Below are 18,022 nucleotides of genomic sequence, written 5' to 3'. Positions count from 1 at the left end.
TGCTGCTCGGGACCAAAGCCCGGTAAGCAGCATGGCCCCCGCAGACATTTTTTGAGGTCTGATTATAAGACGACCTCGATTATAAGACGAGGGGTATTTTTCAGAGCATTTGCTCTGGAAAAAACCTCGTCTTATAATCGAGCAAATACGGTAATTGCGCCTGTTTCCTGTTTAGAAACGAATCTTCTGCTTTAAATGTTTATATCTAGATTTAATCGAAACACTATCTGAAGACAGAGCCTGTTTACTGGAAGAGAAGAAAAAGCTTGAAGAAGAAGTTGCCAGGCTACGCAACAGTAATGTGGTGTGTTCCACTCACGTAGCTGCAGCTTCTGAACTCTGGGACTCCCCTGCACCTGACCTCCCTTCTGAGTTGGATAGACCTGTATATGATGGTACTGTGGTAGACGAGGACAGACTTGAAACTAATTTGGAAACCAGTATGATGGCTGTTCAGTAAGTACGAGCAGTCATTACGGGCCTGATATTTTAAATTGTAATGCTTTATAAACGTTAATGTGTTTCAGTGTTTCCATTGAGTGTATTCTGGGGATGTTAATACTTTGTCTACAGCTACTATGTCATCAAACAGTCAGTATCATGGTGCATGATGAAAATTGCATGCCACAGCGACCACCGAACATGACACAGCAGAAAAATGAAAAGCAAAAAAACTAAACTAAAATATTTCATACATCAAGGAGTCATAAAACATTATATACCCCCCGTGTTTTGTGTAAATACACTTATTTATAGGTGCACACACATACTGAGGGCAGTTAACTGCATACAGCCTTCACCATACCATCTCATCGAGGGAAGAATTAAATCTCCCTTATCCGTACCCTACATGATGAGATAACCAATGTAGTACACAGAATATTACAATATCCACATCATATTATCAACATTTTTTCTTAAAGTAGTTGTCAATAAGATTATATAAGTAGTTTGTATTTACATACTGTAATAAACAGACCAAAAAAATATCTCCAGTGCTAAAGTCTCCTATGACTACATGTATTATTTTTTTAAAAGTCTAGTACTTAAATGTAAATTACAGTCTAGAACAAACATTTCTACATGAAGATCTTATTTAGTATGGTGCAGTGGAAGAAATATATTTAATGCAACATGTCTGTTTTTTATCCATGTGCCTTATTATGTTGATGATTAAATTAAAGCCACATGATGTGCATAAAAAGCTTTATGGTCTCTCAAAGCACACAGATTATTTTATTTTTAATTTTTTATCCCACAGACAATATAAAAACTATAAACAAAGACAGTTACTTTAGTCTTTAGCTTATATTTTCATTAATAAATATTGATTAGATATATATCTGTGATAATTTAGTTTTAAGCTGTTTACTTGATTTGTAAGAAAATAAAATATTGACTATTTCTATTTTAGTGATGGTATGCTATCAGAAGAAAAACAGAAGATAATATTGCTTGAAAGAGTGAGTATTTTTTTTTTTTTTAAGCAAGCTCATTTGTGTTGAGTCCTGAACCCAACAAAAAACACTGGCAGTCCGTAAACGGCAGACATTGGAAAAAAATAAGAGAGCAGCATTTTTGAGTAAATGTTACTCTTTGGGTGAATAAAAAGGGCATTTACCTTGCTTGGAGACAAAATTCAGGGTATTACTGCCCTTTTAATCACTGATGTTCTTAGGCTATGTCTGTAGGTGGGTCACACCTACAGACATAGGTCCTTAATTTGCAGTCCTTGCCAGTTTGTCTATCAAAGTTACTGGTTTATTTTCTGATCCCACTGCAAATAAGCCTGTAATAAATGTGTAAATATTAAAGAAAATATGACTAAATGAGAAATATTTTATGTTTCAGACTTTACAACTGAAGGAAGAAGAGAATAAACGATTAAATCAGAGACTGGTAAGACAGAAAAATAAACTGGAAATATAATCATATAGCTTTGATATGTAGCAAGTGAATTGAAATGCATACATAAAAAAAGCCTCTGAAATTATAAAATCTGTCAAATAGCCAAAATAACTTTTAGATGAGTAGTCCCACAATTAGAAATGTCACACATTTAGATTTGCTTTATCTTTATTTAGCTGCCAGTGAGACCAACATGATGAATCTGTGTATTTCATGTCACAGAAACTCAAAGATACAGTCTGGCACCATTATAAATAAAATGTATATTTTAAAACCACAAACCAGTCCTGTCAGCTATAATGTGTACTAGAAATTAGACTTGTGCATTCATGTTTAGGCGAACATGAAAACGAACACCAAGGCTGAATACCGAAGAAACGAACATGGCGGCGGCAAAACGTTGTCTTCGTTAGTATCTCCTAACTAATCTTCCTGGTTCCTTCCTCTTCTAGCCTACCTTGTCTACGTGGCATAGCAGGGGTTAACAGGAGCGGGAATCCATAGGATCGCACACAGAGTTAAAGGTCCCTGCAAGTGACTCTATTGGTCCCCTGCAGGGGCCTCCTCTGGCATCAACTTTTAAACTCTATTGGTTGCTCATACGGACATTTAACTCTTGGATCAGGGAGACCAATGGTCTCCCGAGGCGGATTTTCGCCACCGTGGGTTAAATGTCTGTATGAGCTCCTTCATTGATTGATGCCAGAGGAGCTCCCTGCCCGCGACCAATAGAGTTGCTTGCATGGACCTTTAACTCCTGGAAGAGGGAGAGGCGGAGTTTCGCCGTCAGGTGTTAAAGGTCCGTACGAGTGAATCTATTGGAGCGGGGAGACCAGTGGGAAAAAAAACGAACACGAAGAATTTACATGAATATTCGCCCGAACCGAACACAGAAATGGGCGAATATTCATGGAATACAAAGATTTCCCCCCCACACACAAAGACGAAGAGTTGGCCGGCGCCCAAGTCTACTAGAAATATTATACTTTTCCAAATCGCATCTCTATTGCTAGCATACCTTATGGCAAAATGAAGGTCGTCTTCTGGTGTTCCTCTCTTTCCTAAAATGGGGTACATTATTTAAACATGCAGCAAGATATTTTGGTTAAATTATGTACTGTTGGTAGTGTGCCAAAAGATGGATGAAAATGCAAAAGGTATTCCATCATTTTAACATGTTCAGTGTTCTAAATATGCAAAGAAGAAGTGCTTAAGACAACACATAGTGATCTGAGCAACAGATGGAAATGCAGAAGACATTTGTAAAGTTTATAGAAATCACCTAGCCAACCTTGTAGTTGCGTTAGCCCCAGACAGTATTGCATAGTAGTGAAATTAGGCAGGGAGTGGGCATGGCTATAGAATGCTCCCCCTGCACACATAAAGATAGTAGTAACCCATAGACCTATTGCAAGCAGTGCAATTCCAAGGTTTGCACATATCATTTGATACCAAAATGAGAACAAAATAAAAATGTATGTAAGTGACAGACACAAACTTTTGTGCAGTAAACTTAGTTGTGATGCAAGGATGACCAAGGTTCGATTATCTTGCGGGATGCGAACAACTGGCCCTGTGTAGCATGTACTTTACAAATAACTGCTTTGCTACACACGGCACAAGGTTACTGTCAAAATGCAAACAGTCTGTGAAATTACCGTAGATAAGGTCAAATCCACTGCTGAGTTTATAGCCTTAAGAAATAAGAGAGACTTTTAGAGCCCTGTTAAGTTGTAAAATCTGCTGGTTTTCTTTCTGGTCTTTAACTTTCCTCGTAGCAAATGTTCTCTATTAAACACTCATTTTTATAGGTGGACAAACATAATGGCTTTTTATTATGTAAAATCACACATTCTTAAGATCTTGATGGCAATAAACAAGATCAACAAAAATAATAGTTATTTGAGAGGCGTGGTATATTGCAATTAAAATAAAAGGATACCCATGTATTTAGTGGATAGCACAACTACTTACATAGAAATTGTTTGTTTTGATTTTGTCATGTTACTGAACAATCATTTCAACATCTTATGATGCTGTGGTTTTTAAACAAATAGTGGCCTCTGTATAATCTAGAGATACTTCAACTTTCCCCACCCTATATAAGTCCCGCTTGGATTTCCTTCAAAAGCAATATGCACATCTGCTTCTGACAGATTCTGCACGATGATCTACAAGCTTTTTTTATGTATTCTTTCTTAAATAATACTATTTGCAAGTCCCATGATCTGTAAACTGATCCTTAAAAAAGCTCCTTGAGGAGCTAACATTTTAGTTTGTCTTAAAATGGTTTTGGGATTTCATATTTTTTCAAAACAGCTAAAATATTTAAAATTACCGTGACTGTTCTTGTCTATATATGATCTGTAAAAGGTGGTATGATGTTATATTTCTTTCAAAAAGTTTAGTTCTGGGAGCAGATGGCCATTTCACATTACATAAACAAGAAAATAGTGGCAGAACAGTTTATTGCTCAAGACAGTAACAACCATCATATGGTGCATGTCTTGAAAAGAACCAGGACTGCATGATAGCTGGGTGGGAATGAAAATGAAGAGGTTGTTTCAGTTTTCTTTTTGAAAATTTAGAATTTTGTAGCACTATAAAAATACTTTTAATATAAAAATCATATTTTTTTGCATTTACTGTGCTTTAGAGACATCAATTTTATCAGTCTTTTTTCCTTTAATTCTTTAGAGGTTAGGACAAGGGAGTCCAAGGGAGGGATGTAAGATTATGACTAGTGACTAGGGCTCGGGAGTCACAAAGCGATATAAGGGAAAGAATGGTCCAAGAAATTGTTTGTCTAAAGATACTTCAACCATTCTAGTGACAGGAAGCTTGTGTCACTAACTGGCTTGTGTAAACTGTTTTTAGCAGAGCCTTCCTTGCCTCTTGCTTCTTTAAGTCAAATTGTTATGTTATGCACTACTTATTACGTCCTGTCTACCCATTGTACAGCCCTGCGGAATATGATGGCACTATATAAATAATAATAATTACAAAAAAATAAAATGATTATATCACTTCTAAAACATCTATACATACACATGGTACTCTAACCTGTGAGTGATACCTTCTCTTATCAGAAAACCATTTTATATTATACTTTAATGAACTAGACATCTTCTTTAGTGATCATGTTCCACTATTCCTGTGAGAATGATGAATAAGAACAATGACCATGAACAATGAATGGATAGAAAACATTGCTGTCTTTAATCAGGTTTCCTGTGGTTCTAAACAAAACATACTTCAAATACGATACCCCAAAACAGACAAAGACGAGAAGGAGAATTAAACAAAAATGTATATTGTAAATGCGTTTTTGCCCTCCAATATAGCGAGTAGTGTGGATCATTAGACCAATCATATAGAGTGTTGGCTATTAAGTGTATTGTGCCACGAATGAGTGTGAAATTGGTGCCAAGAATTTTAGTGACCATTTCCACACCTCAATCACTGGCACAAAACGTGAGAGCACAGAGGGGCGGGAAGCTGCAGCTTCTCTCAAAGGAAATTACTGGATGCAAAAGGTGTATTAATCTGGATAATAGTGAAAAACAAAAAATGTCACATGCATAGAGATAAGCCTATCCTTCTCATAAGACCAAGGACAAGTAGGTAGAAAAAATGTGTTCTGTGTGCCTCAACCTCAGAACTTTCTAAAAAAAAACATGACAGATTAATTGTAAATATGTCTTCGGCTATGTGACCAGCAGTCAGTTTTTGATAGCTGGCCATACAGTTTCCAAACATCTTTGAGTAATCTTAGGGTACTTAAAAAAAAAATAGCTGGTGTATAATGCTCAGCTGGGTAGCAAGTCAACAATTGTTATACTTACTAACTTGTGGTTCCATTGATTCCAGCTTAAACATAACTACACGACTGCTAATGATTCATTTCCTTTGACACACCAGATCCATAGTCTCTAATACTGGAGAAACTCAAGGGTTTTTGCAACCATTAAACCATCAGCTTGTATATAAATTTGAGATATATAGAGCTAAGTGACTGAAGCAGTATGCCTGTTTAGGCATTAAGATTGTATATTTCTATAACACTTTAGCCAAATCATATGATTCATTTTTATGTTGATAGAAAAGGGATATGATGGCCAGTAAGACATGTTACACATATGTCAAATAGGTATTATGTTATTAAAGTGTGTTTGGTTAAAATGTGTCAGTATTAAGAATTCAATTTTACTATGTAATCATTTAAGATAGTCAACACAAGTTTTTTTTATGCTTTCAAGAAAAACCTTCTGCAAGGAATAACCTGTGTGACACTAAAATGTAAATGTTACAAGTGAACATAAAATATAGCGTGTTTGCTCGATTATAAGACGACCCCTCAAAATTTGAATATTAATTTAGGAAAAAAAAGAAAAGGCCTGAATATATATGACTACCTTATAGAAAAACTGTTTAACTAGTATATTATTATTCACATGTAAACTTTTTTCATGTTTAATAAAAACTATGATTGAGAAAAATGCAGTTTTTGTTTTTAGCTCCTTTTACTTGCCACTCCTCCCAGATAAGCCTTATACCCCCTATATGTGCCACTCTGCATCCCTGATATGCATCTGCCCCTCAGAAATGTCTTATAGCCCTCTATTTGCCACTCTGCCCCCCCAGACTTACCAAAGAATTCCCAGACTTGACCCTCCCCCACGTAGATAACCTCCACTTCTGCCTAGCACTTACTCTAGGGCCTCATTGACTGAGCACCGGAAAGGTCATGTGATGTCGGCGCTCCGTCATAGAAGCCCCAGCAGAAGTGCCGGGCAGAAGCGGAGGTTGTCTGCCAGGTCCCTGGCAGCTCTGCGGGGATTCCTCCTCTCTGGCAGCCATTGAACATATGTGCGATGCGTGGAGACAACCTCCGCTGCTACCCAGCACTTCCACTGGGGTTTCTGTGATGGAGCAACATAAGGTCATGTCACACATCACACAGACGTCTAACAGCTGCCAAAGAGGAGGATCCAGGTCCCCTGCAGGGGATCTAGATCCTAGTCTTATAGTCAGACCTTTATTTGAGGTTGGATTATAAGACAACTTCGAATATAAGACGAGGGGTATTTTTCAGAGCATTTACAAATACGGTATAACAATATATAACAATATCCTGAAAACTTTTGTTTCTTGTTTCAGATGTCTCAAAGTATGTCTTCAGTTTCTCCACGAAATTCGGAAAAAATTGCAATCCGAGAGTAAGTTTTCCTTGGTGCCATTTAACTGTTTAAAAGCATGTGCATATTTGACAGGACCTTTACCAGACAGCTAGGCCAGCACCTAGGGACCCATATATAGTTTGGGGTTGTCACTTGCAGACTCACTATGAACCTCTTGGTCTGCCTATTAAGCATGCAAGCATAGCAGGAATGTTTTTTGTGGTATGACATCGCAAGCATGTGAGGTATAAAAGCTGTTTTTTTTCCCGCTAGAGTTTCCCTGGGGCTCTTCCCTTAGAGGAAGTCAATATTTGATGATGCTAGTAAATGTGTAAAGCATTTAAAAAAAATAAAGATATCTTGTATTCTGATGCATCACGCAAAAGACCACCTCTAGCATCTTTGTGTTGTTTATGACATATTCTAATGTCTGAAGCCTTGCCCTGAACTCCTTTGTGACTGATCTCTTGGTCATGAGACTGATCGTGCAGTGACTACTTAGCAGCAAAAAGTATTTACCACAAGGTCTTCCGGCAGTCTGCTTTATGGTAACATATACACTCTTCATTACTACTAAATCCTTTCAAATCAGATTTTTTACTTGTAGTCACTAAACCAAAAAGTTTCAAATGCATTTCAGGATGGTATTAAAATTGATAAAGTATCAATCATAAAACTCTATAATCCCTTTTGATAATCAATCATTTGACTCTTTAGGATGCAAAATATGTATTTGAAAAATCTCAGAATTAGTTTAATGTTCTTAATGTGCATTCAAAATTGTTTGTATGCCTGAAGAAGATTACCCACAAGTTAAAGGCGTTTATGTTGCACCTTACATGGTTATGCAACAAAGCAACCATTAAGACGAAGGAGCTTTGATAAGAAATTAGCAATGAGACAGAATACTAATTATTTTTCTTAGAGCCATGTACTTTTATTATTCAGTAGTTTACCCAGGTCATCTAGACATTGCCCAGATGAAGGCACCCTCCCTAAATACGCGATGGCCATTGGATAATGGTGAATACGATTACTCTGAACAAAGCAGACGCTGGTCATTTCGAAAACCCAGTGTTACGATCCAGTTTTCAACAGTTTTTCCGTGTTTCATAGCAAGTTTGTAGTGCTTAGTATTTTTTTCCTAATACTGCTCCAGTACTGGTACCAGAGGCCATTGCCAAAAGAAATAAAAATGTCCATGTATGCACTCTTTACAAGGTGAATTAATTGAAATGCAGAGACTTATAGTGGAATGCAGACAGTATAGTATATATTAAAGTATATGTTTGTTATTTTAAGCTGCATTGTGTAGCATAGTAAGAGATTAAGTCCAGAAAATGACTTGCGCACCCAACCACATGATTAATGCCTAGTTTAGTCCTAAATTCTGACCTTGGCTGTAGTTTATTGCTGGACCCCAAACAAAACCCCAAAATGTTTACACTTCAAATAGACAAAAATCTGTACAAAGCAATGTTAAAGCCTGACCCTAAAAGACTCATACTAGTAAGTAACTGTTGAGGTATAATCAGAGTTCTCTTTCCATTAAAAAAAAAGTAAATTTAATTTTACATAGTTTTGTAAAAATGGTTTAAAGATTTTACCAACATTTAACTATGTCATAATGCATAAAACACAGATGTATAGTGAATTGATAGTTCTGCTACAGTAATTTTAGCTGGTAGATTAACGCAGTGAAATGTGCCAGTGCATGTTGTGTAACAACATGCCGAAGGAGCTTTAAAAACAAATGTGTACAGTTTTGCGTCAGTGGCACATTCTAAATAAACCATTAAACTGCATACAAGACCTGAAGTTTTTATTAGAATAATAAATTACTTGTGTATCGGAAACCATCACACACCAATAAAATATGTGTACCTGGTTTAGATTGTTGAGTCTTAAATCTGAGGTTTGAAATAGTATGAAATCATTTATACGCAGAAGAGAAATGTAGCAAACTGTATTAGTGTATTTTGTTTGTATAATAAGGATCAGGAACTAAGGATCAATAATTGTATGTTAAATTGCAGAAGGTGGACATTAAAAAAAAAATATATATATATATAAATAGAATTTTGTGTATACTAGTCTGTGTCTGAAAGTGTGCTGATGTGGGGTTTTTTTTTTGGGGGGGGGTTTCTTTCTTTAAATACACTTGGTGTGTGTAGGAAAAATTCCATAGTATTTCCAAATTTAAAGGAATTTTTTTTTTCTACCAGATTAGAATAAAAAAAAATTTGTTACTGTGCAAGCAATTTATTTTCTTTATGCCCATTTTTTCTTCAGAACCTTATAACATGGCTGTTTAACACGTGTTACCATTTTATCTACATTTTATCTTCAAATTGTATGATTGATAGAGACTATTAAGTAACATCTGGTTTGGTTTCTGTACAATTTACGCTATCTTCTCTCTTGTACCCCTTCAAAAAAGGGGCTAAATTTAATACAAACTTTTTTTATAGAGATAAAATGTACCAATATTAAATGCTTTTGAAAATATGAACATACATTTGGTTATGATGCCAGTCTTAAGATTTGAATATATGCATTGCCTTTCAGCTTCCAGGTTGGCGATTTGGTTCTTATTATCTTGGATGAACGCCATGACAATTATGTGTTATTTACAGTCAGCCCAACATTGTATTTTCTGCATTCAGAGTCACTTTCTGCACTGGATCTTAAACCAGGTGAGTGTGGTAAGTGTCGGCCATAAAACATATGTGTTACCTTTGTGTGGGCTGATTTTTTTTTTGATTTTTTTTACTGCCTTAAACAAAATTTACAATGGGCAAAAAAAAAATAAATGTTCATCATTAGTGAGACAAGGTAAGGTCCTAAACCCTAAGATTTTGTCAGAACCTGCAAATGTGCACACACAAAATTATACAGAAGGGGAGCAAAGCCTAAAGAGCATAAAAGGTATATACATAAATATTCCTGGGTTTCTACTTAAATAATAATGACCAATATGTACACAAAACAATGCAAGCAATCAGTGCATACCCAGTGAATACCATTGAAAAAACACCTAAACCTAAGTATTGTGCATTCCGTTATACCATATAGCTTAGCCTGGCACTACGTCAAAGTACCTAAACTTTGCGTTAAGGCCGGGCCACACCATACTTGTTAAACCAAATCGTTATGGACCTTGCTTTTTGCAGGCTTTCTCCAAACTGGTGCCCCAAACTTTAAGCATACGATTGTCTATAGTACAAACGTATGCTCTATTATTAATTAGAACTAAGGGGCCTAGCCCAAACCCTGAAAAACAACCCAGACCATTATCCCTCCATCAAACTTTACAGTAGGTTCTATGCATTCCAAAAGATTACATCCTCCTGAAATCTGCCAAACCCAGAGTTAGACTTCCAGATATTAAACTGAGATTGATCACTCCAGATAATGCGGTTCAACAGCTCCAGAGTCCAGTGGCAGTATGATTTACACCACTTGTCCCTTGATGTTGAGCATAGTGACCTTCTGCTTGTGTGCAGTTGCTCAGCCATGGGCCATTTTATTAAGCTCTCAATGTACAGTGTTTGTGCTGAAATTGCTTCAAGAACCAGTTTTGAATTCTGTAGTCAGTGATGGTTCAGAGGACAGGCGATTTTTATACACTGCTTGGCAGCCCCACTGACCATGGACAGAGTCCACTGTCAGTGTGTGTGGGCTACTGCTTTGTAACCAAGTGGTTGTTACCGCTTTAACTTAACAATAATGGCACTTACGGTGGACCAGCACAGATCCCTCCTAATTATTGAATTTAAGTGTTTCAGCCACACCCATTGCTACTGGGTGTATAAAATACAGCAGATAGGCATGGCATCTGCTGTATTTTATACAGCAGATAGGCATGGCATCTCCACAGTCAAACATTGGCAGTAGCATGGGTTTTACTGAAGCCTTCAAACATGGCACCGTCATAGGATGCTACCTTTGCAACAAGCTATTGTGAAGTGGAAGTATCTAGGAGTAACACCTGCTCAGCCATGAAATGGTAGACCACACACATTCACCGAGCGGGGCTGTAGAGCACTGAAGCACATAATAATAATAATGCATAAAAATCACCTGTCCAATGAGTTCCATACTGCTCTTGGAAGCGGCATCAGCACAAGCTTTGTTGGGAGCTTCAAAAACATATGTTCCTGTGGCCGAACAGCTGCACACAAGCCTAAGATCATTATGTGCTGTGCCAAGCATCGAGTGGTGTAAAGCACACTGCCACTGAATTCTGACAATAGAAATTGAGGAAAGTGATGAATCAGGCTTTACTACCTGGAAGTCTGATTGACAAGTCTGGATTTGGCAGATACCAGTAGAATTCTTGAAATCCTTTTGCAAGCCAGACCTTCTTGTCCAAAATCAGTGCCTGACCTCACAAATAGTCTTTCAGCTGAATGGGTGCAAATTTCCACAGACACACTCTAAAATCTGGAAAGCCAGAAGATTTTGTGTGTGTGGGGTCAAATCCATATAAATGCCCATGGTTTAGAAATGTGATGTCCAATAATCTCATATATACACCGATCAGCTATAACATTATGACCACTGGCAGGTGAAGTGAATAGCACTGATAATCGTGTTACAATGGCACCGGTCAGTGGGTGGGGATATATTAGGCAGCAAGTGAACATTTGGTCCTCGAAGTTGATGTGTTAGAAACAGAAAGCACAAGTGTAAACGGGCAAGTGTAAGTAAGTGTGTGTCTTTGTCAAGCGCCAGATTGTGATGGCTAGACAACTGGTTCAGAGCATCTCCAAAACTGCTCTTGTGGTGTGTTCCCAGTCTGCAGTGGTCCGTACCAAAAGTGGTCCAAAGGAAGGAAAAGCAGTGAACTGGCCATGGGATCATGGGTGGCCAAGGCTCATTGATGCATGTGGGGCAGAGACACAGACAAGCTGCTGTAGCTCAAATTGCTGAAAACGTTAATGCTGGTTCTGATAGAAAGGTGTCAGAACACACAGTGTATTGCAGTTGGTTGTTTTTGGGGCTGCGTAGCCACAAACCAGTCAGGGTGCCCATGCTGACCCTGGCCACTGCTGAAAGCACCTACAATGGGCATGTTAGCATAAGAACTGGACCACCGAGCAATCGCGTAAGATGGCCTGGTCTGATGAATCATGTTTTCTTTTACATCACATGGATGGCTGGGTGCATGTGCGTCGCTTACCTGGAGAACACATGGCACCGGTATATATACATGGAGGTCCCACTTCACAACTTACAGGACTTAAAGGATCTGGTGCTAACGTCTCTGTGCTGTCTCGGACCACAGCACAACTTCAGAGGTCTTGACAGGTCAGGACTGTTTGGGTGGCAACAGGGGGACCTACTCAATATTAGGCAAGTGGTCATAATGGCTGATCTGTGTGTATATACTGTGTGTATACATACACAATATAACACACAACTAAATAATTTAGCAATATTTTGTTTGAACTTATTTCCGTTTTGTGCAATTACAGAAGTAAATTATTTTGAATATTCCTGTAGGGGATTTGCCTGTTGTTTTATGTGAAAACATCAAAACATCATCAAAACATGCTTCATTGTTTCATGGACAGAAATCATTGAATTCATTATTTTAGCTAAAATTATTAATTTACATAACAATCATCATAGAAAACTCAGAGATTTCTTAGTCCAGTAAAGTCGTATTGTGTAACAGCAGATGTCTTGCAACATGATATACACTGAACTAAAAAGCGCTAAAGTAATTTGTAGGAATTCCACAAACTAATAATTTAAGTAATTGATCTGGCATATGGATGAGCACTTTTACAAGGTAACAGTCTGGAATTTAGGGTTTTACCCTGCAATTCTCAGTATGTAATATACCTAATGATCCTCTCCTCTTACATAAAGATACAGAATATAGTTTGTAATGGGTAATGAAAACCAGTGAAGAAAGAGGAGTCTTGTTCTCACGCTCGCATCTCTTCATGTTGTAAATTGCACTACCCATTTTCTTCATCTGTTTTTGTTAATAAACTGGAACTGTACAGAATACTTTCAGTTGAAATTGATGTATCATTTCACAAGACAAAAATGCTGCTGGCTTAAAATTAGTGTGGTCAATTGCTAATGCTCATAATTCTCTGACTTTTGGTGATTATGAGTCATACAAACTCGTAGTTTCTGGGTTACCACCTATGATATTTTACATACAGCATCTTAGGGGGTTTAAGATATACAGGAAGATAAAATGTAAATGTCCTGTAGGTAAAACTTAATCAACTGTATGTCCTTATTTGCCCTATAATAGGACGTTATGGATAGAGATATGTGTTAGTAAGGTCTATGTTGTCGAATGCAACTACTGTGAAAATAGGTGCAACAACATAGAATCTATTCCAAAGCTGTACTAGTTAGTTGTAAAATAATTTCATGCTGCTAACAATGTATATTAAAAAGTAACGTGGTACTTAAGGTTATTAAAAAAGAAAGCAGTTTGTAACTTTTTCAGACAAGCTGTGTTTTTAATAAAAAAAAGTTTTATTTATAATTGAATTTGCATGATATATGTGTGTGTGTATATGTATATGTACATATGTATATGTTGTGTGTTCAACCCCCCTGGAGCCTGGAAAGAGGAAGTTCTATTGTGCTCCCAGGGCAAGCAGAGGCCCCGAAGAAGACTATCCTTGAGACAATTGAGGCAATACCTGACTGGACCTTTGTATGTTGTCTGGGGGAGGTTTCCAGAGCCTGGCTTAGCTGGGTCTGGCTGGGAGCGGAAGACCGTGTAAAGTTACAGACCGTTGAGTGTTTGGTCCATTTACTTCCAGTGAAGGGAAATCTTAATGCTTCAACATACGAATACTAAGCTTCCAACTTCTTGGGAATAGTTTGGAGAAGGCCGTTTTCTATTACAGCATGATTGTGACCCAGTGCACAAAGCAAGGTCCATAAGACATGGTTGGATAAGTTTGTTCTGCAAGAACTTGACTGGCCTGCACAGGGCCCTGACCTCAACCCCATCAAACACCTTTGGAATAAATAGGAAACTGTACAGATGCTCTACTGGATGAATGGGCATACGATTCCCACAGAAACACTTCAAAATGCTGGAGTGGACGCTGTTTCTATTTTGAAAGCATTTTTACTTTACAGCATTTTGTTCACAATCTTCGTTTTGTACATCACCTATACACTCACTGGCCACTTTATTAGGTACACCTGTTCAATTGCTTGTTAACACAAATAGCTAACCAGCAAATCACATGGCAGCAACCCAATGCATTTAAGCATGTAAACATGGTAAAGACAACTTGCTGAAGTTCAAACCAAGCATCAGAATGGGGAAGAAATAGCCAGTGAGCAGCAGTTGTGTGGACGAAAATGTCTTGTTGTCAAAGGTCAAAGGAGAACTTGCAGACTTGTTCGAGATGACAGGCAACAATAACTCAAATAACTACTCATTACAACTAAGGTATGCAGAATATCATCTCTGAACGCACAACACGTCGAACCTTGAAGCAGATGGGCTACAGCAGTAGAAGACCACACCGGGTGCTGCTCCTGTCAGCTAAGAACAGGAAACTGAGGCTACAATTTGCCCACGCTCACCAGAATTGGACAATGGAAGACTGGAAGAACATTGCCTGGTCTGTTGAGTCTCGATTCCAGCTGTGACATTCAGATTTTGTTTGGCATAAACAATATGAAAGCATGACTCTATCCTTCCCTGTATCAATGGTTCAGGCTGGTGGTGGTGTAATGGTGTGGGGGACATTTTCTTGGCATACTTTGGGCCCCTTAATACCAATTGAGCATCATTTAAACATGACAGCCTAACTGAGTACTGTTGCTGACCATGTCCATCCCTTTATGACCACAGTGTACCCCTCTTCTGATGGCTACTTCCAGCAGGATAATGCACCATGCCACAAAGCTCACATCATCTCAAACTAGTTTCTTGAACATGAGTTCACTGTACTCCAGTGGCCTCCACAGTCACCTGATCTCAATCCAATAGAACACCTTTGGGATGTGCCGGAATGGGAGATTCGTATCATTGATGTGCAGCCAATAAATCTGCAGCCACTGGGTGATGCCATCATGTCCATATGGACCAAAATCTCTGAGGAATGTTTCCAACACCTTGTAGAAAGTATGCCACTAAAAATTAAGGCAGTTCTGAAGGCAAAAGGGGGTCCAATTTGATACTAGCAAGGAGTACCTAATAAAGTGGCCAGTGAGTGTATTTATATTTTCATTTTTCCAGTAAAAAGATTGAAATTCCTTTATCCCCATTATCCCCAATGGAACTATAAAGGAGAGTTGAACATTTTAACTACCTGACTTTACTGTGAATTATAAAAGGCCAACCATATTGAGTGTCTCCTTTAAAGCTGGCCTTGCATAATGCATAGTTAAATCATATTGTCTACCTCAGTACTTCTTGTAGAAGCCCACAAGCATTGACCTTTCACAATAGAATGACACTGGAAAGCTTAACCCCTAGTTTCAGAACTACATGTTTCAGAAGGGAACATATTAAGCACGTAAAACATAATCAACTGACATATGTTAAACTTAAGTATTCATTTAAGTCTATATTGGTAATTTACCTGCCTTGGCTATGTATTGATCAGCACTTGAGTAGTATTTCCTAATGCTGTTTGTATAGTTAAAGATTAGATAAGATTAGATTAAAGATTAGATAAGGATTACTGTAAAATATATTAAAATTGATAAGGTAATGATTAAACAAGATTTACTGTTACAAGGATTACTTTTAATGCTTGATTATCAAAGATTGATTGATTTAGAATGTGCTTCTTTACCATAGTTTAGGGAATTAAAAAATATCTGTTAAGTTGTTAACTAGAAATCTTAAATGGGGAGAAAGCCTGTAGAAGGGAAAAAAAAGAATAAAAATGTTTGCAATGTCAAAGGGAGTCACACAACTCTAAACGTTTGTTTCTTTTGTTGCAACTGCAGCTTCTGGCACAACTAGAAGACCGTGGGTCCTTGGAAAGGTGATGGAAAAAGAATATTGTCAAGCTAAAAAGGTATATAATAAAATAATGATGCAGTCCTCTTCAGCAATATAACCCCTACCCTTTAACATGTTTTTGCCTTTTGGGATGAGTATGCCATGCACAAAGTAAATTCTTTAACCCCTTCGTGATAATGGCTGATTTTATTGCCAATTAGTGACATGTATAGCTACACCATGCAGGTGGAGGGCAGCTGTGGTACCAGGGCTGCAACCTCTAGGTCAGGTTAGGCTCCTTTTTTTCTTGTGTTATAGAATCCATATTACAATGTATGATGGTGCTACATAAAACAGTAGATTATATTAATGTAATCCCAGTACTTAATGGGGACACCAGATAGATTAAACTGTCCCTTGAAATATATTTCGAAAATTAATGGTCTTACAAGGTGTTGGTTAGAAAATATAAATTATTCTTATTTTCTGTACCCACATAAATTCTCTCCTTGAATGGTTATTTTACTGTTAAATGAGATTTTTAATTAATACCTCTTTTTATCATTACCAGTATATTTAAGTGCATAAAAAAATTATATAATTGTATGTATCTAGATTATTTTTTAGACTTGTTTACTTATTAGATTATAATTTATGTAGCTATGAAACTCATTCTAATTAAAGTTAATTTATTCTTTTCCTTTAGGCACAAAACAGATTTAAAGTTCCTCTGGGTACAAAGTTCTACCGAGTGAAAGCAGTGCCATGGAATAAAAAAGTATAATTTGCCCTCATTTTACCCTGTGACATATGTATTTTTTGGCCTGTTCTTCAATACCTGTTCATAGCTCAAGAAAAACAGGACATCTTTTTATACCATGTCTTGATTAGCTGTTCTCACTGGTCTTGTACATTTACTTTTTTTAAAGGTTATGTCTTAGGACTGTAAATTTAATCAAAGGATTCTGCATATCTGCCCCGTTTTGTTTTTTTAAAACCCCAACTTCTAACACGTGGAACAAGATGAGTTCATTTTCCAAAAGACATATGATGTGCATAATGCTTTAGGTTTTTTGTCATGCATAATGCCTGTTAAATATAAATTAGCTTGTATTTAGATGTTAAATGTTAGCTGCCATTATTACCAGCATTAGTCTCTTTGTGAAACATTAAAAAGTACTTGCACTCTTCAACACATCCTTTATAATATGTATAAATTTGACAACTATTTGAAGGGGAGTGTTCATGGCATGCTGATAATCATAATTTCTTAAATATGAGTTTGGCAGACTGAAGAACTAAGATATCTATTGGAACTTGTCTCATTAATTTAAAAAAGGCTTGTTTGATGTATAAAAATAAAATAAAAACTACAAAAATGGAAAATATATATTTCATTTGACTGGCTGTTTAATGCAAATTTCCAATGCACTTTTGAATGATTTATTTAGGACATTCTGAAGGGAAGAATGTATAGAGCACCAGACTACATGTAATGGTCTTTTATTATGTTATACAAATCATACTGATGAACTTGTATTTTATGGTTGAGTTTTAATGCAAAAAACAAAAAAAAAATGCATTGTACAATAACCGTATTTAAGTAACAAATTATTGTATTGCAAAAGACATGTAGAATTTTAAAACAATAAAGATTTAAACCTGTAAATGTTGGAAAATCTGTGTTTTAAAGAAAAAAATACATGTAATCTGTAGATATAATAAAACAATTTTATTGTCCATATTTTACTTTATACATCACACATGCATCTCTCCCTTTTCTTTCAACAAACAAGTGAATGGTATTTGACCATTTCCACCCTGTATAGCCCTACCCCTCAAATCTATTTCAGGAAGTTATTGGGTGTGCACATGTCACATTTTAATTGAGGCACACTTATTAATGTTGCATATATATGCTGTATATAATATATTTCAAATGTAATCTGGGCAACCAGAAATAGCTGCTAAAATAGTA

The 18,022-nt window shown here is 36.9% G+C and overlaps 1 protein-coding gene across 5 annotated transcripts in view; it reads left to right on the top strand.

The window, feature by feature from the left end:
* The window catches only part of LOC149305396 (RB1-inducible coiled-coil protein 1-like), a 63,553-nt gene extending 46,725 nt beyond the window's left edge, over positions 1 to 16,828 (top strand). For 4 of the 5 annotated variants that reach the window (XM_089477315.1, XM_089477319.1, XM_089477318.1 and 1 more), the window contains 7 exons: positions 210 to 456; positions 1,415 to 1,463; positions 1,852 to 1,899; positions 7,069 to 7,127; positions 9,657 to 9,793; positions 16,050 to 16,120; positions 16,751 to 16,828. In XM_089477315.1, coding sequence (XP_089333441.1) covers positions 210 to 456; positions 1,415 to 1,463; positions 1,852 to 1,899; positions 7,069 to 7,127; positions 9,657 to 9,793; positions 16,050 to 16,120; positions 16,751 to 16,828 — 689 coding nt within the window. The remainder of the gene's footprint in view (positions 1 to 209; positions 457 to 1,414; positions 1,464 to 1,851; positions 1,900 to 7,068; positions 7,128 to 9,656; positions 9,794 to 16,049; positions 16,121 to 16,750) is intronic. The other variant, XM_089477316.1, reaches the window with a different exon arrangement.
* The last annotated feature ends 1,194 nt before the right edge of the window (positions 16,829 to 18,022 follow it).

The sequence above is a fragment of the Sceloporus occidentalis genome, unplaced genomic scaffold, assembly GCF_023333645.1.
Source record: "Sceloporus occidentalis isolate IW3139 unplaced genomic scaffold, rSceOcc1.0.p SCAF_11, whole genome shotgun sequence".
NCBI classification, from domain to species: Eukaryota; Metazoa; Chordata; class Lepidosauria; order Squamata; family Phrynosomatidae; genus Sceloporus; species Sceloporus occidentalis.
This window is presented reverse-complemented; position numbering and strand designations above follow the sequence as displayed.